We start from the raw sequence: 23,399 nt of genomic DNA on the forward strand, positions 1-23,399 counted from the left end.
GTTTTGTGACAAAAAATTACATGATTTCCCTTCCCGCCCCTAATTTGCATGTGCAAATTTGGATTCAGCCAGACATGTGGATTCAGCCAAATCCGAATCCTGCTTAAAAAGGCCGAAACCTTCACGAATCCCAAACCGAATCCTGGATTACAAATTGCATAAACCTGTATCAAAATGGAATACAAAGTCCCTATTTAGTGTAGCTAGCTCCAGAGAGCTTTGTATGCAGCCTGACAGTATTCAGCTGCTAGCTGATGGTCCCAATAGATAACTGGAACCATCAGAAATTATTGGTGAGTGTCTTTGGTTGTGCTTTAATTTAAATTACATATAGGAAAGAAATGGCATTATATCTAAGACGATGACAGTAGGTTTTGAATAAATATTTAAAGGATCATGTCATACAGCCACATACTCCCTTGGCTCACCAAACTTTGTTACTGTTATAATATAGGCACATCCTTCCACAGCATCAACTATCTCTCTTCTGTCTAATAGCCCCATTAGTATCAGTAGCACATTTTCACTTTTCAAGATTTGCTAATAGTACTGGAGAGGTGTGAAAGCCTATGAAGAAGAGGGGGAAGGAGCTGCTATAGCTGTCTGCTACTCCAGTTGGCACAGAATTATCACACTGCTCAGCAACCTAAGGCACCTGTAGTATCAACATTTCCTTTGCCTTTTACACAACCCACTGCCAGATCTATGACACTGGTTCAATGAATGGTCAGCAGAAGTACCTGTGACATTATCAAACTCTACAGGCAAATGGGCATCATACAAAGTGAATGGTTTTTTTTTTATGGTATATCTGCAATAGCGTGTGCCAGTGTTTTAGCCTTTTCCTAGGTGTCCAAGATTAAGTCTAGAAATTAGAATGTCTTAAATATAATTATGCCCTCATTTAAATTTCTACTGTTTATTGTAGCAGGACATTTCCCTATATTAAAGGGGATTATGAAGACCCAAATTAAAATCATTGGAAGGCAATAGTGGGTCCTTACCCATAGGTTATGAATCTGTGGTTTGTGCAATGTTATCAACAATATATTATGAACATGTATGATATGTTATCATCTGGTTTTCAAGGCCTTTTATCTTGGAATTTGCAACAATAATGCCATATTACATGTAGTAGCATTGCATACTCGCTATGACATGAGCTCCCCTACATCTGATTGTCTGGATCAGTGTGTCCTTACACTATGTTCTTTGGTATTTCTGGCTTGTCTGACTATCCAAGCAAAACCATAGACCTGCCAATCATTTCATCAGCAGGCTTCTCCATTTGCATGAGAAAAGAATTAACCATGATGAACTACATATGGCATAACAAACTCATGGCAGACCCCTAGTAAATGTTTTTAACTTAATGGATTTATGTCTTATTCAGTCTGCCTTAATATGCAACTACTGTATGCAGCTTTAACTGGAGAAAAGGGTTACAAACAGGTGTGTATATCATTTGGAGCAGCCGTTTATTGATAATTTGAGGAAGATGAGGGAACCGTGAGAAAGAATATGAATGACAAACAAATGTAGAAAAACAACGATAAAAACAACCTTCTTGCTGCTGGGGTCAGTACAAAATAAATTGCAGATAGGCAGAACTAAACCACAAATTTTAACAATGAGGATTAGTGTAGACTATCTCCTAATTTCAATATCTACACAACAAACTAAAATGTAATCCTAAATTGATTCATGTTTATTAGGTCATCTCCACAAAAAGGGAACTCAAGTCTAAAAGCTTTCGTGGTGATTATATTGCATAACTGTCTAAAAATTGGCAACCAAAATGTATACATGTCTATATTCATGCTATTAAATCTACTGTTCATTTACTTCTTACAAAAATAAATGGCTAAAAAATTTAAACCTTTACCTGAATATCAATATCAGGGGTCACCAGGTCCTTCAGGGATTCAATGGGACTCATTATAAATGGACAATGGTTAGCAAAAACCTGTAGGAATGGAAAAGAAAACCAGTGTTTACAATTGAATTACGCTGTGCAAGGATAATTCATGGCCTACCATCCTGCGGACCTTTCATGATGTCTTTGGAGACAATGGAATGAAATGGAAATGGCAGATTTGGCTGCTATACATATTTCTGTTTGCCAAAAAGGTTTAGGACAATGACTGAAATGTGCACCCACCTCTCTAAGACCTTCCTGTGCCAAAGCCCGGAAAGATAAGATAACACCAATTATCGTCATTCTCTTCAGCAAATTATCAGGAGCTATACCAGAAAAAAAACAGCAATGAAGTCATTAAAAACCTGGCATCAAAATGATTATAGGCTCTTAAAGGAGAAGGAAAGGCTTGGTGCACTTGGTGCCAAATGTTAGGCACCCCTAAGTGATTGTAGTTACTTACCTGAAACCCTGTGCTGTGCTCCTATCAGCAGAAAACTGCACCGGCCCGGGGTTATACCAGTGAGCACCATGGAACGATCCTCTTCCAGCGTCTTCTTTCTTCAAATTTCCCGGGGCAAACGCATGCACAGTTGAACGAAAAAACCCACTTTTTAGTTAAAGTTCTGCTTTTTGTTCTACTGTGCATACACAGCCGCACTAAGGAAAGAGTAAGCTGGAAGAGAAGCACTGGCCCGGGGATTCAGGTAAGTAACTACAATCACTTGGGGGTGCCTAACATTTGGCACCCTCAAGTGCACCAAGCCTTTCCTTCTCTTTTAACTATAGGTCAATATACTATTCTTTAACAGGGCACCTGGAAATAGTATTCCTTTCTCTAAGGCAGTTCTGACAAACCTTTCAACCATCCCGAAATGATTGTGATTTGCCCAATTCCAACTGTGATCAAGCAAAGGGCGTGTTTAAAGTATAACAGGGTGTGCTAAAGCATTTGATACAGTGCCACACAAAAGGTTACTGGTTAAATTAAGGAATGTTGGCCTGGAACATAGTATTTGTACCTGGATAGAGAACTGGCTAAAAGATAGACTACAAAGAGTGGTGGTAAATGGAACATTTTCTAATTGGACCAGTGTTGTTAGTGGAGTACCGTAGGGCTCTGTACTAGGTCCCTTGCTTTTCAACTTGTTTATTAATGACCTGGAGGTGGGCTTTGAAAGTACTGTTTCTATTTTTGCAGATGATACTAAATTGTGCAGAACTATAGGTTCCATGCAGGATGCTGCCACTTTGCAGAGTGATTTGTCTAAGTTGGGAAACTGGGCAGCAAACTGGAAAATGAGGTTCAATGTTGAGAAATGCAAAGTTATGCACTTTGGCAAAAATAATATAAATGCAAGTTATACACTAAATGGCAGTGTGTTGGGAGTTTCCTCAAATGAGAAGGATCTAGGGGTTTTTGTAGATAACAAGTTGTCTAATTCTGGGCAGTGTCATTCTGTGGCTACTAAAGCAAATAAAGTTCTGTCTTGCATGAAAAAGGGCATTAACTCAAGGGATGAAAACATTATTATGCCTCTTTATAGGTCCCTGGTGCTGACATTGCCTTTGAAATAACTTTTAGAATGACATATACATTGATATTATAAGAAATTTGCAACTGGTCTTTTCTTTCTTTTTTTTTTTATAACTTGTTTTAGCTTTTTATTCAGCAGCAATCTGGTAACTAGGGTTTAATTTATCTTAACAACCAAGAAGTGGGTTGAGCGAGAAATTGGAATATGAATAGGAGTGGAATTTCATAGAAAGGTAAGTAAGAAAAACTCAAATATAATCGATAAACTTGATAAAACTGAGTGAAAACCCAAATCACTTAAATTTTTCTGTCTTTTTCCCAAATTGCTTGACTTTTTCGAGTTTTTGCCGAAAAAGTCGGATTTACGGACTACACCCAGCGCAGACCATGAAACGTTCAAATTGAGACAGGTGCCTCTCCCATTGACTTATACAGGACCTCGACAGGTCTAAAGCTGGCCATAGACGCAAAGATCTGATCGTACGAATCATGGATTCGTACGATTTTCGGACCGCGTGTGGAGAGTGCCGACATTTTTCGTCCGCGGAGATCGGTCGATCGGACAGGTTAAAAGATTTCTGAAGGCTGCTGATAATTTCTCTGCATGTATTGCCGATCGAATGATTTTCAGTGGGAGACTGCCACTAGCTTTTGTCGGACATAATTTTCGTACGATTGCTGTCAGGGGCAGAACATCGGCTGATCTGTTCTTTTGTACTTTATTTGATCGGAATGGTTCGTGTCAGGTCGGGAGATGGGGAAGTCCGATCATGCGATGATTCGTGCAATCGGATCTTTGCATCTATGGCCAGCTTTAGATGGTGGATTTTTGGATTAAAGTTTTTTGGTTCATTGGGATATAAAGCTTGAAAAATTTGAGGGTTTTTTCCCTCTAAAAATTTGAGTTTTCTAGTGAAAAAAACGTGATTATTTCGAGATTTTAACATTCTAATTTTAATAAACAACCCTCCAAAAGCCTCATAGAACAATTTTTTGGGGGGCTTCCAGGGGCAGTGACCCCCATTTAAAAGCTTAAGAGACAAAAATATTGAAAAAAAAAATTAGTATTTCAGTGCCTGCCAATATGCAAATGAGCATGTAAGAGAGAAGGTAATGATGTGCAATACTGATCGAAACCAGCATTTCCCTGATGATAAAATGGAGAATGTATTTTGGAACATGCAACAATTAGTGCCAGCAGAATGAAAGAATATCTATACGGTATTTAGACCTACAGTTGAGCTTGGCTAGAAGGGATGGCATAAGTTCTGAATTGCTGAAGTTTGAGCGGATTTGCACCAGCACGTCCATGTTCTCCATAACCAGTTTCTGAAAAGGAAATATAAAAAAATAAACACCTTTGCTTAGAAATCTCAAGTGTGCAATATTCTTTTATTTATGCCTCTGATATTCTATTGCTTTATGATTAGTGACTACATTTTAGCCTGTTGCATAAGAAGGAACTACATATGTTCTGCCTGAAATTGCTGGGAACTTCCTAAAGGGCAATGTTCTGTGCCTTTTCATGGTGTATTTATTGAGAGCGCTACAGGAAAAGTCAGATCATTATAAAATTGACATCTCTCGCTAAGTAGACCATCTACAATCTAAACGGCCTGCCACATTCACAAACAGTAGTAAATGTATTGTTAGAAATGTTCTACATTAAAGCAATTATAACTAGCTTCAAACTTGCAACCGAACATGGATTTAAATACAAATATAAATGTGCGGTAATCTTTTGTTAATATATATATCATTGACAATATTATATACTTACTATATTATTCATCTGCTTGTATTGTAAAATGTAAAGTACCTTAAGTTCAACAATTTGGGAGGTTACATGCCACATTAGATTTTCGCTCATAAACTTCATCCCATAAGGACCGATCAATTCTGCCAAAGCTTTCATTTCTAGAAAGGGACAAAGGAAAATCAATCAAACAAGTTGAAAGTTCAAAATATAATGGATGATTGAAGATATTGCTTTGTAACCTATGTTTAGGGGCAGATTTATCAAAGGTCGAGGTGAATTTTCGAATGAAAAAAATACACGCACCGAATATCGTATGAAAATTAGTCCCCACACCTTGGGGCAGATTCATCAAAGGTCTTTGAAAAAATCTTTGATTCGAAATCGGTCTAATGCGTTATTGCTTCAATTTCTACTAATTGAATTCGGCCAAATACAGACCTATTCGATCGAAAATGGACCTATTTGGCCAAAAAAAAAACTTTGACTTAATTTTGGTTGGTCTTTTTGAATTTGAATTTTGAAGTTTTTCAAATTCAAAATTCGACCCTTGATAAATATGCCCCTACATCAAAATTCGACCGATTGCTTCTCTGCCTGCGGATAAACTCAGGCTGAGAATGCGCTCCTCTGCTGCTGCCCTTCTGCCTGATGTTCCTGCACCTGGAAACATTACCTCCTCTCGGGTGCAGGCAGACTTTATTCTATATTCTTAAATGCAGCTTCTGTCACCACTGACTTACTTACTAAACCACAAATTTATCTGGTCGGGATTTTTGGAGATTTGGGGATTTTTTTTCCGAGATTTAATATTCCCTGATGCTGTATAAAGCCTGAATCTGAAAATCCGCCATCTCAGGCCTGTTGAGGTTCTGTATAAGTCAATGGGAGATGTCTCTATCCCAATTTGAAGATATCGTGGTTTGTGCTGGGTTTAGTCCGATAATCCAAAAAATTCTGGAAAATTTGGGTTTTCACTCGATTTTATCAGGTTTTTTTCCCTATCTGATTAATTTGAATTGTTTTTATTATTAAAAAGGTCAAATCGGGCATGGAAGTTTGGTTGTGTTTTTTTTAATAAAATAATGAGATAAATTCGGAGTTTAGTAAATAACCCCCTGAGTGTATAACCCTTTATAGCCACATCCATCCACATCATGTGCATCTGTGGTGGCATTTCCATTTTCAATGTATATATGATAATATGTTGACATTTTATAAATATGTGTTAATAATATTTCCCAAGGCAGATTATGCCATTAAAAAAGATACATAACATCCATAGTGCTAGTAGTTGTCCATAATTGATAAGGACAATAGCTCAATCTAATTATCTAATAGGTACAACTTCCAAGGCCCCAATTACATAATCATCCTGACCCACAATAAGCATTTCGGCATTTGCAAGCTTAACAAATTTTCTGAAAGAGACCATAAAGCCAGAATTGCTCATCATTGCAGCATCTTTTTAGAGTCAAAAAGCAATGCGGAAAGAGAGACATAATGGGTTTTGAACAGCACAGAAAAAAACTTTTTTATGCTAATGAACATTTAATTGGTAATTCGTAGTATTAATTTTTAAGCTTTGTAACATAATAACCAAAAGTATGGTGCATCCACTATAATATTAAAGAGGCTAATAACAGTTGACAAGAATTAAAACTGAGTAAAGATGGGAGCCGGAGCCATTTCCATGGCAACATGCTTGGAAGGATGCGCTCTGTGCACACCACCCCAGCAGCAGAAGGATCTGTTTGCTAACTGATAATCAGAAATGGGAGCAGGGATTATCTTCTAACTTCAGTTGATCTATTAGAACATTGTGTCCCTTAACCCAAGAAAAGATTCAAATATTTTCTTGAAAAAAACAGAAATTATTTACAAATAAGATGTAATAAGCAAAAAAAAAAAAGTGCAAGGAAGGGGAATGAGCAGCAATAAACAGCACATGCATTGTGAATATTCAAATCATTTTGAGGGGTATTGGTGGGAGGAAAGAAGATCTATTTTTGGTGCCATATACCAAGGTCCCAGGTTTATATCATAAAGCAGCAACGATTTGCTTGTAGTATGGATATTAGTGATCTGCGGTCCAGCCCCATACCCACAGGCGTGTACGCCCCTTTTTTGATGTCATCAGCGGGGCGGAGTGGGTCTATAAGCGGAAGGCAAATGTGGGGGGCAGGCAGGCGCGGATCAGGGGCACGCGGGTTAGGGTTGGTTGTCGGTCGTATTTTTCTCAACCCACACATCACTAACGGATATGTTACATTGCATAATATCAGGCGCATCTGAATTCAGTGCCTAGTGTCTAAATCCTGCCTAATGTCTAGTACAACATGCGTGTATGTGTTGAATGTCGTTTTAGTAATAAAATGAGATCAAAGGAAAAACAACTTAATTCTGCTGCAGATTAGACCCTGTTTAGATAAATGTAAGGTTATAAATTTGGTTCAACATATACAGGACATATATTCCCCCTGCAACCAGGGCTGTATTATGGTCCGGCATCCCCATAGACACTGGACCTCAGCCTCTCCCCTTCACCGATAAGCCGGTCAGCTGTACTGTGCTAGCAACAATCATAGAGGACAAAGGTACCCCCATCAAGTATCTGGTGGAGGGCTAGGGAGGGTTTTTTCTCGCAAACTTTAGTTACCATATAGGCACTTAAAGTGATACTGACACTAAAAAACTACTTTTTAAAATATTCATATACATTAAAAGTTACCTATAGGTAACTGGCCCGCCCCCAGTGTCGGACTGGGATGCCAGGGGCCCACCAGAAAACCTTAGGCTGAAGGCCCACTTTCTAAACTATTATACTTCTTCTCCTCACTCAACCTCTTTATTCTCCAAGTCTTTTTTTCTCTACATACTATACTCTATTCTTCCATTATTAAACCTCTTTGTTCCCATATTGAAATAGGAAATGACCATGAAATAGGCCAAATGGTTAGAAGCAAGAGGCCCACTGACACCTGGGTCCACCGGGAGTTTTCCTGGTATCCCAGTGGGCCAGTCCGACACTGCCCGCCCCTAAAGCTGCCACCCTAGGCATAGGCCTATGGGTGCCTATATGGTAAATACAGCTCTGCTTACATCCATGCTAGGTGGATAGCTAGGGATACTTATAGATGAAAAGGCAATAGTGAGGACCAGTAAGCACTTAGAAACTCGCAGGAGAAAAGTATTTTTCTGACCCTTTATAAATAATATATAATGCCCCTTTTTTTGGTGTTCTCTAGCTTCATATTGTCTTTTTTTGCAAGAACAAGAGAACAGAGCCTACTGGTCAAGATGGGTTTGTCAATGGCATTGTTATTTGAAACTGAGTTTAAATATATAAGGTGCATATACAATAAACTTTCCTGTAACTCATTACATCTCTATAGAGCACACAAGGCTAATTCTTCCATTTAAACACGTGGAGAGGGTTATTTACAGTTAAAACGGTGAAGTTCTAGAATTATCTCCCTGAGGTATTAGTACTGGCAGATACATTAGACATTCGTTTTGAGATTCAGTTTCTGGAGCAGCAATAAGCCTGAGGCAAATTAATAGTTTTGGGATATGCTGCAAGAATAAATATCCGGCATTCTTCTTCCTTTGTAACTAAGCAACAAGATGGATGAGTTGTCCATAAATTCACATTTCCTATTAACATGTTACTGCCTTAATCAGCAACATATGTATAGAGAAGAAAATGCTAGGGACAGACCTTAAAATAACATTTAGCTTCACACAAATTAATGTCATACCTGACACATCAGAGTATTCCTCTGCATTAAGGCCTTGCTCTCCAATGATCTCAGTTGGTAGGTCCATGAAGGTTTTCCTTGCTGGCGAATATATAATAAACCCTGAGCTGGCTTGGCGAAGAAGACACTCCAGGTACCTAAACACAATCCCAAAATTATTTTCCCAATCATGTATATACATAGCTTATTCCCAGAGTCAATAGACATATCTCAGCGATTAACAGCCAAACTAATTTACACTCTCTTATTACATCAAATTATAGCATGATGTCATGTGTAAATGTATGTGCACTGAACTTGGTAATTTTGTGTGACTATACATTTATCAAATGAGAGGAAGCCTTCTTTTCCAGTGGCCTTGTGAGATAAAAATAAGAGCAATTTGATGCTGGATTTATTCTGCAGGCTTATATAGCAGGTTACATGTAGCCTGTGGACAGAAAGGGTCCATTGTGCCAAGCTGGTTGGATCAGCCCAAATAGTATATAGTGTTAATAAATGTTATTTCCAAATAGAATGGGGTGTAAACCTTTCTCCTTTCTAGAGCAGCATCTAGAGGCACTGTGAAACACACCTGGATAGATTCAGAATTAAGTACTAACACCGATCTGAATCACATACAAAGAGAAAGAATTTAGAACAGTATTTATAAAATAGGAAATTATCTGTATGTTTCTAACCCTGGCATTAATATTATACCAACCACTGATAACAGTATCCCATACTCTGATGACCTTTATAGTTTGTTTTACCATTTCCCTCATTTTAATTGTATTTGTGCATTCACACACAATCTGTGTTCCTAACTGGTTCCTAAATTCTTCCTTGCCTGGTTCCTGGGTCCCAATCTATTCCCGTGCTCCAGTCCCAATCCTTTTTGAATGTTTCTGTGGATCTCCTGGTTCTGACCTCCTGCATTTTACTGGACTCTAATGTCTTCTGCTTGCCCTGACCTCAAGTCTGTTTATTGAACTTAGCTTGGTTGCCACCTTCTCAGACCTTGGCTTGCCAATTAAACACTGCTTGTCTTCTGCCTGCCTCAATTTGTCCCATTAATGGACTATTCCTTTGACTAATAAGTAATGTGTGATGTTTACACCTTGCCAAGTGAGCTGACTGTCTACTGGTGTTACCCAGTACTCATGTCTACGTGAAGCCTGTTTTTCCTGACGCATTTCTAGCTCTACTCTAGGCTCTTTCCTGCTTTGTTCACTTGACCTTGTGAAAACACATTCCAGTTGCATTTGTGTCATACATATACATAGGAGGATGTTTGCTAGCTGACATACCAGTTAGTATACAAAGCTGTAATGGTTGGCTCCCCATTGGCATCAGTTGGCTGAGTCTGCTGTAGCAAAGTGCTTCGTATAGTACGCGTCACATCTATGTTTACCAAATGACCGATGGACTTAAGAGTGGACAGGAAAGCCCTCATGCCTTGTAAGACCTCAGATGGGCGCTGAATTTCTCGAGTTGCCTGTTTGAAATTCACCATATTAACTAAAGCCCTGCATAGAGAAAAGTTTGTTAGGTGTGAAGTTTGTTAAAAGTCCAATCACCTACGGCAATCTATGAGCAGGTAGCAGTTACTTGTCACCTTATCAAAAGCAAACATCGTATTATTTGCTATGGGTTACTGCTCCAGGGCAAATTGTGTGCCAACAAAAAAAAGGGATTTATTAAGAAATCAAGGCAAGCCCTCAGCAGTTACTACATTGTACAGAAAAATTCATTGACCAGTGTTTAATATATTCTTCTGAAGTTGCAAACCTTCCAAATCGGTTCTCCAGCTGGGAACTCAGGTATTCCGCCGGGGTGACCACATGTTCGAACACACGAATACTCCGCATGTGGTTCAATGCCATGGATAGTTCACTTAGAGTCAGATGCAGTTTATCTAAGCTACAGTAGAGAAATATATGTAAGTATAACAGAATATTAAGAAAAATAGGGCTGCCAACCCTTGGCCTCAAGGCATTAGGTATTCTCATGAATAATGACCAAGTAAATGTCTTCATGAATAACAATCTTACTTATAATATTTAAATTCATATCCTGTATGTATTGTAAAACAGGACTCATTTACCAACTATATTGCAATGGTGGACTCTCACATACGGATAAAATGATACGAAACTAATATTCTGATATCAATGTAATAGGGATATCAGTTGGTTTGGGGATCGGGTATATTTAAAATGTTACTATGATGTACTATATCTGCCAGTGCCAGATATCAGTTTTTTGGTCTGTCTGTCCAAACAATTAGAACAGTTTTTGAATTTAAAATCTATGAGTAAGGGGTCTTGGCACAAAATGCAAAATGTTGCTGATATAATAAAATATATTTTTTTATTGCTTCCTTATGCTGAGGGGCTGGGGTTGGCACACATGGACCACAGTTATAATCTATTGAGTTTCTCCCAAACATCTGAGTGACCTATCAATTTTGTATTGCACCATGGGAAGATTGCCATACATAGTGTGGCATTTTGTACAGTAGAGGTATGGAATCCATTATCCAGAAAGCTCAGAATTAGGGGAAGGCCGTCTTCCATAATCAAATAATTAATGTTTTTAAAAATGATTTCCTATTTCTTTGTAATAATAAAACAGTACCCTGAGCCTAACTAAGATATAATTAATCCTTAATGGAAGAAAAACAATCCTATTGGGTTTATTTAATGTTTAAATGATTTCGGTAAGATCCCTTATCTGGAAAACCCCAAGTACCAAGCATTCTGGATAACAGGTCCCATACCTGTATCTGTCTGCTTGGCCCATGTATCATTCAGGTCAGATACTTTACAAGGTCGAGCTGTATATGGCCACCCTAATTGCAACTACTTTGCTTAATACGATACAATGTGCAAAGTACAGTTCTCATTGGTACAAGGGTACTCTGCAATTAACACCTGCCTTGAGCCCTGTATCAATTGGGAGCACTCTTCATTTTCGCACAGAGACCTGCAACAATTCAGAAAAGTGCAAGGAAAGGCAGAAGTGTTCAAAAATAATGCAGTTTGCACCCTGCACTCTGTAAATGACCTCCCACCCAGTATCCGTCCTTCTAAGCTGACATTTTATCAGTTTATGCCACCAGTCCAAGGAGACATATTTAAAATTATTATGATTTTGTGTGAGGTTTGCATTGAACTGGATTTCCTTTGTTGAAATATTACAAAAGTCTTCAATATAATCTAAGGTTCAAAATAATTAATTCTCACTTTGTGGTAACACTGCGGTCACGCCTTTGGCTTTCTGCACCTGGCTTTTCCCTTTCTGGCTCCGCTTTCTTCGGTGGAGGTTTTTTTAGCCTCTTTTTCCTGGCTTTGCTGATAGTGGCAGCACAGTGCTTTGGAAGCAGCTGAAAACATACACAAAAATATATTAAATACTCCCAAATATGAGTAGTTAAAGATCCTTGGTGGGATTTTTTGTTCTCGTGAGTCTAAGCTATCCTGCATTACCCAACTTTATAACTCTAGTCCTGGGTACTTGCTGACCTTCATTTATTTCCTGCACTATTTAAAGAGTTACAATCCTCATTTAATAATTGGCTGCATGTTATAGAAAATTTAGAAAGTTAGTAGTCTTTTTTTGTCCCTCAAATGTGCTACATTTACCATTAAAGGAGAAGAAATGCTTCAACTGTATTTATTTAACTGATACACAGCCTAGTGCTCCTGTTAGAAGAAAGCTGCACTGGTCTGGGTATTTTCAGTGAGCACCATTTAGTCATTCTCTTCTCTTTCTTCTTTCTTCAGTGCCCATGCCCCAGACCAACACATGTGCAGTAGAGTGAAAAAGCCATCTTTTTTTGTTAAAGTTCTGCTTTTCAATCTACAGTGCACGAGAACCTGCACTAAGAAAGAAGAAGCGGAAGAAGAGTATGGGTCTGTGGTGCTCGCTAAAATACACCAAACATGAGCCCAGGATATAAGATAAGTGATTACAATCACTGGGGACACATATGAATCCCCCCCCCCCAGTCACTGAGACTTTCCTGTTGCTCCTACAAAGTGTAGCATGTTGCCAATTTGTGTCTTATCTTATCTGTACAAAGTAAATATAAATAATATGTTTAAATAAAGGGTGATATGTTCCAATGGCCTCACTATTGCAAATAAAACCAGTAAGGATACCTTTTCACTAAGGTTGCACTGCTCTGCACAGATGTCCATTGCACAGTTACTGGCTTGCTTGCTGATCTCATCCAAGAAGTTGTTGCAGAATCCTAGGCTGCAATTCTTAAGATGTGGGTACTACAAATACAATGAACAGGTTAGTGATGCCACTACAAGTTAGAAATACAGGTATGGGACCTATTATCCAGAATGTTCAGGCCCTGGGGTTTTTTGGATAGCGTATATTTCCGTAATTTGGAGCTTTATTCCTTAAGTCTACTAGAAAATCATGTAAACATCAAATAAACCCAATAGGTTGGTTTTGCTTCCAATATGGATTTATTATATCTTAGTTTGAATCAAGTACAAGGTACTGTTTTATTATTACAGAAGAAAAGTAAATGGAAAAAAATTGGATTATTTGGATAAAATGGAGTCTATGGGAGATGGCCTTTCTGTAATTTGGATCTTTCTGGATAACAGGTTTCTGGACAAAGGATCCCATACCTGTAGTTCCATAAAGGACATATACCTTTGTCTTAAAGCCTATAAACCCAAAATGCAATGTCATTGCTGACCAAAGAAATCAAAATTTTCAAAAGGCAAAGACTTCATAGTATCTTAAGTATTTCTTCGAACTTGGTGTTAACGCTAATAAGCACTATCAATAACATCTGCCACTCCAGTGATAGGTTTTCACTATATATATGGTGGAAGGCTGGGTACCTGGTAAGCTTTCCTCTTAGTAGAATCCCATAATACACCTATGGGTGCCTCCACTAAGAAATAAATACTTATACACTAGATAAAAGTTTTATTCAATAAAAACATAAATAAAAAGTGACTCACACATAAAACACTCCCTCCCATTGTGGCAGCATTAAAGCGGCCATACAAGGGCTGATAAAAGTTGCCGACTCAGTCCAGAAGGCCCATGTTTGAGCCCAGCTGACGGACTGACTGATATCTGGCTGAAAATCAGGCAGGCAGGTTTGATATATAAGAATATTCAAAAAAGTATTTTTTTCACAGAGCTATGAAATTGTAGAATTTTGTCCTTTTAGTTACTGTAGTGGTTGGATACATTAGACAGTTTCAAGAAGGATTTGGATTGCTTTAAAGTGAGAAAATACAGAATTACTGAAATTAGATCTTAGTACGAAGTTGATCCAGGGACTGGTCCAATTGCCATTTTGGGGGTCAGGATTTTTTTTTCCTTTCTGAGGAAAAACTTTTGACTGGGGTTTTTGCCTTCCACTGGATCAGATAGTAGTTAGGCAGGTTTCATTTAGACAAAAAAAGGTTGAACTCTATGGACACCTGCCTTGTTTCAACGTAAATTAGTTACTATGTATGTTAAATTATTGGTCCTTTGTTGTCTCTCACCTCCTCTGGGCACATCTCATGGATGGAACTGGAGAAGTGGGAGCAGATCATAGGAAATGCAATTGAATAACGCAAAGCAGTAGGCTCTTCCATTGTCATCAAGAACATCTTCTCAAATGTGCGAACATGAAAGCTAAAGCAGAGCGATAACAACAAAATTCGTATTGCTCTTCTAAAAGTATTGAAATGAACATTATATAACAATATAAACAGAGTGTCAGTCCAAACTGAGGAATGAAAAGGTGGTGTGGCTTCATGAATGGGCTGAGTTTGGATAAGTTGTGGTTGTGTGTGGGTGTTAGTGGACATTTCCTTATAGGGAGCATCGTCAAACATGAGAATTGTTTTCTAGATTAGGGTTCCACTCTATTAGTTGACAGGGTTGAACGTTTAGGAGTACCAGTCAATCAGTCATAATTAATATCTCAGTCCTCCTGGGGGGGGCTTGCCACTTAAGGAGTATGTCCCCCAGACTCCACTGCCCTGCAGTATTTAGCATTGCTGACTTATGGTGCTGGTGCCCTGAGATCACTTCTGACTGACTATCCTACACTCAGACATATAGGCAGGTTAACCAACTCATGATAGGGGCATGCAAGCTCCACTGGACAAGGGCCAATAAACAACCTATGTAAAGCTCTGGGAAACATATTGGTGCTATATAATGTACAGTATAGGATAACATAATAAAATCAATATGTCATAGTGTTGCTGTAAAAGCCCACAAGCACAGAAGTTATGACCCTGATACCTCACAAAACCTCTTACGCTTCTTGTGTGGATTAAGCTCAGATAATGCTATGTACCTTTTATATAGCATTGGTAGACTAGCTGACCTTAGTTTTCTTAGTTTGAATTACAAAAATGTCAAACCCAGGCAAGACACATTCAGTTGCAAGGGATTTTTCAGTAGGCTAAAAGAAAATGGTTTCAAAAACAGGAAAATGCCCTACTTACCCAGAATTCTGGATATAATTAATTCTTAAAATATATATATAGGTATGGGACCTGTTTTCTAGAATTCTCTGGACCTGGGGTTTTCCGGGTTAACAAATCTTTCTGTAATTTATGTCTACTAGAAAAGCATTTAAACATTAAATAAACTCAATAGGCTGGTTTTGCATCCAATAAGAATTGTAACAATATCTTAATCTTGTTAACGTTTCCCCTCCAATTTGTGTCTGTATGTTATTCTCCCACTTAGACTGTAAATTCTACAAGGTAGGGACCTTCTTCCTACTGTCTCTGCTACCACATGGCACTTAAGCAGTTTGTACACATATACTGTCATATGAAAAAGTTTGGGAACCCCTTTCATCCTGCATAATAATTTACTCTACTTTCAACAAAAAAGATAACTGGTATGTCTTTCAATTTCCAGGAACATCTGAGTACTGGGGTGTTTTCTGAACAAAGATTTTTAGTGAAGCAGTATTCAGTTGTATGGTATGAAATCAAATGTGAAAAACTGGCTGTGCAAAAATTTGGGTACCCTAGTAATTTTGCACATAACTGCTCAATACTGATTATTGGCAACACCAAATTGGTTAGATTGTTAAGCCTTGAACTTCATAGGCAGGTGTGTCCTATCATGAGAAAAGGTATTTAAGGTGGTCAGTTGGAAGTTGTGCTGCTGTTTGACTCTCCTCTGAAGAGTGACAGCATGGGATCCTCAAAGCAACTCTCAAAATATCTGAAAACAAAGATTGTTCAGTGTCATGGTTTATGGGAAGGCTACAAAAAGCTATCTCAGAGGTTTAAAACTGTCAGTTTCAACTGTAAGGGATATGATCAGGAAATGGAAGGCCACAGGCACATTTGTTGTAAAACCCAGGTCTGGCAGGCCAAGAAAAATACAGGATTGGCATATGTGGAGGATTGTGAGAATGGTTACAGACAACCCAAAGATCACCTCCAAAGACCTGCAAGAACATCGTGCTGCAGATGGTGTATCTGTACATCGTTCTACAATTCACCGCAATTTGCACAAAGAACATCCGTATGGCAGGGTGATGAGAAAGAAGCCCTTTCTGCACTAATGCCACAAACAGAGTCGCTTGTTGTATGCAAAAGCTCATTTAGACAAGCCACAGTCATTTTGGAACAAAGTGCTTTGGACTGATGAGACAAAAATTTAGTTTTTTGGTCATAAAAAAAAGCACTTTGCATGGTGGAAGAAGAACACTGCATTTCAAGAAAAACACCTGCTACCTATCATGGAAAATCGATGGCATGATTTGAAGCAGGCTGTCCATGCTCGGCAGCCATCAAATCTAATTAAACTGGAGAGATTTTATATGGACGAATGGTCAAAAATACAGCCATCCAGAATCAAGACAATCGTCAAAGGCTATAGGAGGCGTCTAGAGGCTGTTACATTTGCAAAAGGAGCCTCAACAAAGTATTGATGTAATACTGTATCTCTGTTGGGGTGCCCAAATTTATGCACCTGTCTAATTATGATATGATCCATATTGCATATTTTCTGTTAATCCAATAAACTTATGTCACTGCTGAAATATTACTGTTCTCATAAGGCATGTTATATATTAAAAGGGATGTTGCTACTTTGAAAGCTCAGCCAATGATAAACAAAACTCCTTTTGTATTTTGTATTTATTATGTTACTTGTCCACCCTGTGTGTACTTTTATATATAGTACATCTTTGTGTGTCCTTAAAGTGATTTATAAATAAAGTTATACATACAAATGACAAGCAAACTACCTACCAAAAGAGTGAGAGGTCAGATGTCTCCACAAGAAGCTCCTCCACTGAGTCAAGCATCCAGCTGTGAAACATGATTAGATTCATCACTTTTCCCAAATCTGGGTTATCCCGCAGGGAAAGCGGGGCCTTTGCTATGCTTGTATAAGCCTAGGGATAGAAATGTAATAACTGTCAGTTTGTGTGGTTTTTATGACACCTAGTGACCATTAGGGAAATCACATGTACTAAAATAAGCTGCCTCGATTTAGGACAGGGAAAAGGTCCCCCTTTACATCTTATAAGTTTATACTTTGAGATTGTAAGCTCTTTTGGGTATGGCCTTCTTTAACTGATATATTAGTTATCAATTGTTTCTGTATGTTCTATTTATATAGTCATTGTGCAGTGGTGCAGAATATGTTGGTGCTTTAGAAATATGTGTTTATAATGATAATAATAATTTATAATTTTAATGATGAAAAAATCCAATGTGCACTATATCACTTCAAAAACCAAAACCAAAATATGTTGTGTGTGCTTGGGATTTGACTGAACCCAGAATCCTTTGTGAAAGATTCGGCTGAATGCTAATTTACACAACAATGTTAATTTTGACCTGGAAGGGATAAAGAGAACCGTGCATGGCTAAACGTTTTTGTATGTGAAAAGTCAAGGATTTAGATTTGGTTTGGCCAGGCACATGGATTCAGCCAAATCCAAATCCTGTGGAAAAAGGCCTAATTCTGGCTGAATCCCTAACTGAATCCTGGATTTGGTGCATCCCAAATTTATACCCATTAAATGGATTTTGCAAGGATATAATAGTTGTGTTTCAATTGATACATACACATTGCTGTGATGCAGGAGACTGGATCAAGGAAAGGGTTCCCCGTCTGGTATTATTGGTCATTTAAAATGGTTTCATATTATTATTATTATTATTATTATTATTAACAACGTGTATTTTTAGAGCACCAACATATTCTGCAGCGCTGTACAATAAATGGGTTTATGCAAAGAACATACAGAATTACAGAGCGACCAGTAACCGATGCAAAAGGTGAAGAGTTTACATAATGTGAAAGGCAGGAGCAATTGTACTTTAAGGGGCACATTTACAAAGCTCGAGTGAAGGATTCGAATTAAAAAAACTTCGAATTTCGAAGTGTTTTTTGGGCTACTTCGACCATCAAATGGGCTACTTCGACCTTCGACTACGACTACGAATCGAACGATTCGAACTAAAAATCGTTCGACTATTCGACCGTTCGATAATCGAAGTACTGTCTCTTTAAGAAAAACTTCGACCCCCTACTTCGGCAGCTAAAAGCTACCGAAGTCAATGTTAGCCTATGGGGTCCCCATAGGCTTGCCTGAGATTTTTTGAGATTTTTTGATCGAAGGATATTCCTTCGATCGTTGTATTAAAATCCTTCGAATCGTTCGATTCGAAGGATTTGCGCTAAATCGTTCGACTTCGATATTCGAAGTCGAACGATTTTAGTTCCTAGTCGAATATCGATATTCGACTCTTGATGAATCGGCCCCTAAGAGTTAACCCTTTAAGTCTTCAGGAAAAAGTAATTTCAAATATACACACACTATGTGCTGTCGCCAGGGCCCTTAATTCTAAGAGGTTCTAGAATTAGGGCTTGGGGACAGGCGGAGAGCAAGGGCAGAACTGAGGCTTATTGGGGGTGGTATGAGGTACTCCCAAAAGATAAATAAAGCTGCTCCTGCCCAGAGAGTTTACTAACATACATTCTAAATTGTACCGTTAGCCAGAATCAGATCTTTTCTAAAAGAAACATACAAACAAATATGTCGATTAAAAAGTTGATACTTGAATTCAGGGGCGCTCCGCCAATGAGGCAAGTTGAGGAACTCGCCTCAGATGACAGTGCCATCCTCCCCTGGTTGCCAGGGGTGCCAAAAAAACAGCTCCTGGTACAGTAACTTTAAGAGCCGAATTTCTGTTTTTCAACCTGGAAATTCGGCACTAGCGACGTGGACCCCCTCTGGCACTGAAAAGATGAGTGCCGTGAGGAGGGGGAGCAGCAGAACGAAGGCCACTTTAAACGGTAAAATGGCCAGGATCGCCCCTGCTTGAATTTTTCTCATAAAATTCATATTGTACAGCTTGTAAAAACTACAGCTTTTTCTTTTTTGTTTAATAGTACCACAATTTATCCTTTCAGTACTTGACTGACGCTTTTGCTTCCAAAGTTATAGCTAAACAACTGTTCAAACAGAATACATTTCTCCCCAGGATTAAAGGTTTATAGTTTTGCACACACCTTTACTAAGGACCAGTCGTAATATATCTTCTTTACGCTATGCTTCAACATGTTATTCCCTCTGCTCAGTTTAATTTATGAAGTAATTTCTCTGTTTGTCAGAAAAATATTGAACCTTGTGCTCCTACATAATTTTCTTTATAATGTGGAAATGTGGAAAGTGTTCTGTCTCACCTGCAGCCTGAACCAGTCAAGTCTCAGTGACCGGAAATCAAATGTTTCTTTGTTTTCAACTATAATAGAGAATAAGGTATAATTCCATTCAGTTTGCATGTATATGAAAAGTAATAGAAATAAAATACCTTTACAACTAAATATACAATACATATATGTTTTTTTTTAGGAAAATGGATCATTGTAGAGCACTATACTTTAAAGGGGTTAACTTTTAGAATGTTATAGAATGGTTCATTCTAATTAACTTTTCAATTAGCCTTCATTTTTGACAGTTTTGAAATGGTTTGCCTTCTTCTTCTGACCCTTTTCAGATTTCAAATAGGGGTCAATAAAAAAAAATAAAATGCTCTGTAAGGCTACAAATGTATTGTTATTGCTACTTATTATTACTTTTTATTTAGGACCTTCTCACTCTCTACATTGCACTAAAAGTTAATTTAAAGATGAGGCTACTAAAGCAAACAAGATTATTTTGTGATCAACATGGATTTTTGCTGCTTATTTATCACCATGGTTCAACGTCCTGTTTTAATACAGAGAATAAGCAAGTTAGTCAGAGGTCAAGATCTCCTGGATAACTGTTTTTTGGATAATGGCTCCCTTACCTGTATATGAATTTGCAGGGTTGGCTAAGACCCACCCAATGATAAGTCAATGCAAAAAATAACTGATTGTCTAAAACAGGTGCTAGATTATTCACTCATTTAACTGCCCATAGTAACCAATCAGGTCTTTGCTTTCATCTTCTAGCTTGTTGTGGACTGATCAAAACCAATTGCTGGATTGTTGCTGAAGGCAATTGCACTGGTTTAGGTTTAGCATCTATACTGGTTAAACCTCAGAAGGATTAGGAGAGAAGGATTAGGGGTATACTCACCTTGTTTTACACTGAGTGCCGACAGGGAGCTCACAAATGATGACATGATCACAGATTCTTCTTCTGGACAGACAGTCAGATTCTGTAAAGTATATCAATATAGAGAAATGTACATTCTGTGACATTCTGTTCCACCTATACTTCTGCTATTTTTAAACTTCCTTATTCAGAGAAAATTCCCCAGCTCTTTACCTGAATGACATCACTCAGAACCAAAGCATCAAATCGGGCAAGATACTGAATGTGGTATTTCTGTATGACAGACAGATGCTTCTTTACTGCTGCCCGAATCGCCTCCATGTGAAAGATGAGTTCAGCAATGTGTCTAATATGAAAGCAAAACACAAACAAATAGAAAAAGCTTGATTTTTATTAAACAGCTTGTACAGGTATGGGACCTGTTATCCAGAATGCTCGGGACCTGGGGTTTCCAGATAATGGATCTTTCTGTTGGTTCTTCATGCCTTAAAGGAGAATTTAAACCTAACGCTAAAAAAACACTATCCCCCTACCCTGCATAGACCCCCTCCCCCCGGCCTAAGTGTTACCCCAGGAAAATGCCCCTAACATTTTACTAACCCCTCGGTGCAGATTTAGGCACTAGAGTTCACAGGCGCCATCTTCTTCTCTTTGGAAACCTTCGGAATGGGACCAGCATGGCAACGCATGCACAGTTGGAAAAATTTTCTCTTTAGCAAAAACTATTGCATATTTTTAATGACCACACGTGCCATTGATGTTAGAACTACTTGGAAGTATAATTAACGAAGCGCCAGTCTCATTCCGAAGATTACCGAAGCGGCTGAAGATGGCGTCCGATGCCTGAATCTGCACTGAGGGATAAGTAAAACGTTAGGGCCATTTGCCGAGGGTAACACTTAGGCCGGGGGGAGGAGGGAGGGTGGTCTTTGTAGGATAGGGGGTAAGGGATTTTTTAATGTTAGGGTTGAATTCTCCTCTAAGTCTACTAGAAAATCATTTAAAAAATTAAAAATTTATAAAATGGAGTCTGTGGGAGTTGGTCTTCCTGTAATTCGGAGCTTTCTGGATAACGGCTTTCCGGATAACGGATCCCATACCTGTAGTAAAGTCTAGATTTGGATTTGAATCTACAGTAAAATATTCAGCGTGTGAACAACAAGCCAGTTCTCTTCTAAATGGTGGAATTAAAGGAGACATTTTTTAGCAAAGTGAGTGTTGTAAACAGGAGTATAAGGCAAACATGCATATTTCTTGGTAAAATCACTTCCCATTATTGTTAAAGGAACAGTAACACCAAAAGTTTATCAAAGTAATTAAAATATAATATACTGTTGCTATGCACTGATAAAAGCTGTTTTTGCTTCAGTTTATATAAGCAAGATGCTGTGTAGTCATGGGGCAGCCATTCAAGCTGGAATATAAGAAGAAAATGCACAGGTCACCTAGCAGATAACAACACATAAAACACCATTGTATTGGACAGGGCTTATCTGTTATGTGCTATGTACCCTGTGCCTTTTTTTCCTTTTTTCCAGCTTGAATGGCTGCCACCATGGCTACACAGCAGCATATTGATATAAAATATAGTTGTCTTTCTGAAGCAAACACACCACTTTTACCAGTGCACGTTAACAGTATATTAAACCGCTTTAATTTTTTGATGTTACTGTTCCTTTAACAGGAATCTTGCTGCTTATGGCGAAGAGAAGCCCAAGAGGCAGAAATTACTCACATGTGTCATAAACAACAATATTGCCTTTGAGGATAATGTAATATATTAACATTAGCATGTATTTATATAGCGCCAACATATTGCGATGCGCTGTACAAGGTACAATAATTGGGGTGCTTTATATCAGTCATCATGGCTTATACGTTGCATATTTTTAATGACCACATGTGCCATTGATGTAACTACTTGGTCACTAGGGTTACTAAATACAATTCTATACAAAGGTTTATATATGTATATGTTTGCTTACACATCCACGTAATCTTCTGGTGTCTTTGTTTTGGTGATGTTCTCAGCATGACGTATCAGCCAATTGATCTCATCCCGGCAGAAGGACAGAGCCATAAATGCAAAAAGTGCCTACAGAAAGTATTTTATTAACGAGCCGCATACTTCCCAAAATAAAAACTGTTCTGTGTTTGTACTTATGGCCCAAGTGTTAAAATCTCAAGTGTCAATCACGCACCTTATACATTGTTGTATAATATAAAATACATTACAACCCTTAAAGGTTAGAGTCCCTGAACAAATGTTTAAACTGTTTGATGCACAGTTTTGCTGTACCATGTCCAATGTACAGCAGCCTTACACAACTTACTACAGGTATGGGACCTGTTATCCAGAATGCTCGGGACCTGGGGTTTTCCGGTTAACGGATCTTTCCGTAATTTGGGTCTTCATGCCTTTAGTCTACTAGAAATTTATTTAAACATTAAATAAACCCAATAGGCTGGTTTTGCTTCCAATAAGGATTAATTATATCTTAGTTGGGATCAAGTACAAGATACTGTTTTATTATTACAGAGAAAAAGGAAATAGTTTTTAAAAAATTGGATTATTTGGATAAAATGGAGTCTATGGGAGACAGCCATTCCGTAATTCTGAGCTTTCTGGATATCGGGTTTCTGGATAAGGGATCCTATACCTGTACAACCCCATCTGAAAACAAATGCTCTGTAAGGCTACACATTTATTGTTATTGCTAATTTTTTAGTATTCATCTTTTTTATTCAGGCCTCTCCTATTCATATTCCAGTCTCTTATTCAAATCAGTGCATGGTTACTAGGGTAATTTGGACCCTAGAAACAAGACTGAAACTGCAAACTGGAGAGCTGCTGAGTAAAAAGTCAGATAACTCAA

General features: G+C 38.2%; 1 protein-coding gene across 1 annotated transcript in view; it reads right to left on the reverse strand.

Moving 5' to 3' along the window:
• The window catches only part of nckap1l.L (NCK-associated protein 1-like L homeolog), an 83,511-nt gene that overhangs the window by 40,045 nt on the left and 20,067 nt on the right, over positions 1-23,399 (reverse strand). Inside the window, exons 12-26 of the mRNA XM_018247538.2 lie at positions 22,509-22,618; positions 20,737-20,869; positions 20,545-20,626; positions 19,665-19,723; positions 17,216-17,361; positions 14,486-14,618; positions 13,118-13,237; positions 12,200-12,339; positions 10,743-10,874; positions 10,262-10,480; positions 8,973-9,109; positions 5,275-5,372; positions 4,691-4,784; positions 2,162-2,244; positions 1,886-1,966 (exon numbers count right to left, since the gene is read on the reverse strand). Of these exons, the coding sequence (XP_018103027.1) occupies positions 1,886-1,966; positions 2,162-2,244; positions 4,691-4,784; positions 5,275-5,372; positions 8,973-9,109; positions 10,262-10,480; positions 10,743-10,874; positions 12,200-12,339; positions 13,118-13,237; positions 14,486-14,618; positions 17,216-17,361; positions 19,665-19,723; positions 20,545-20,626; positions 20,737-20,869; positions 22,509-22,618 (1,767 nt within the window). The remainder of the gene's footprint in view (positions 1-1,885; positions 1,967-2,161; positions 2,245-4,690; positions 4,785-5,274; positions 5,373-8,972; positions 9,110-10,261; positions 10,481-10,742; positions 10,875-12,199; positions 12,340-13,117; positions 13,238-14,485; positions 14,619-17,215; positions 17,362-19,664; positions 19,724-20,544; positions 20,627-20,736; positions 20,870-22,508; positions 22,619-23,399) is intronic.

This window comes from Xenopus laevis, chromosome 2L (assembly GCF_017654675.1).
Source record: "Xenopus laevis strain J_2021 chromosome 2L, Xenopus_laevis_v10.1, whole genome shotgun sequence".
NCBI lineage: Eukaryota > Metazoa > Chordata > Amphibia > Anura > Pipidae > Xenopus > Xenopus laevis.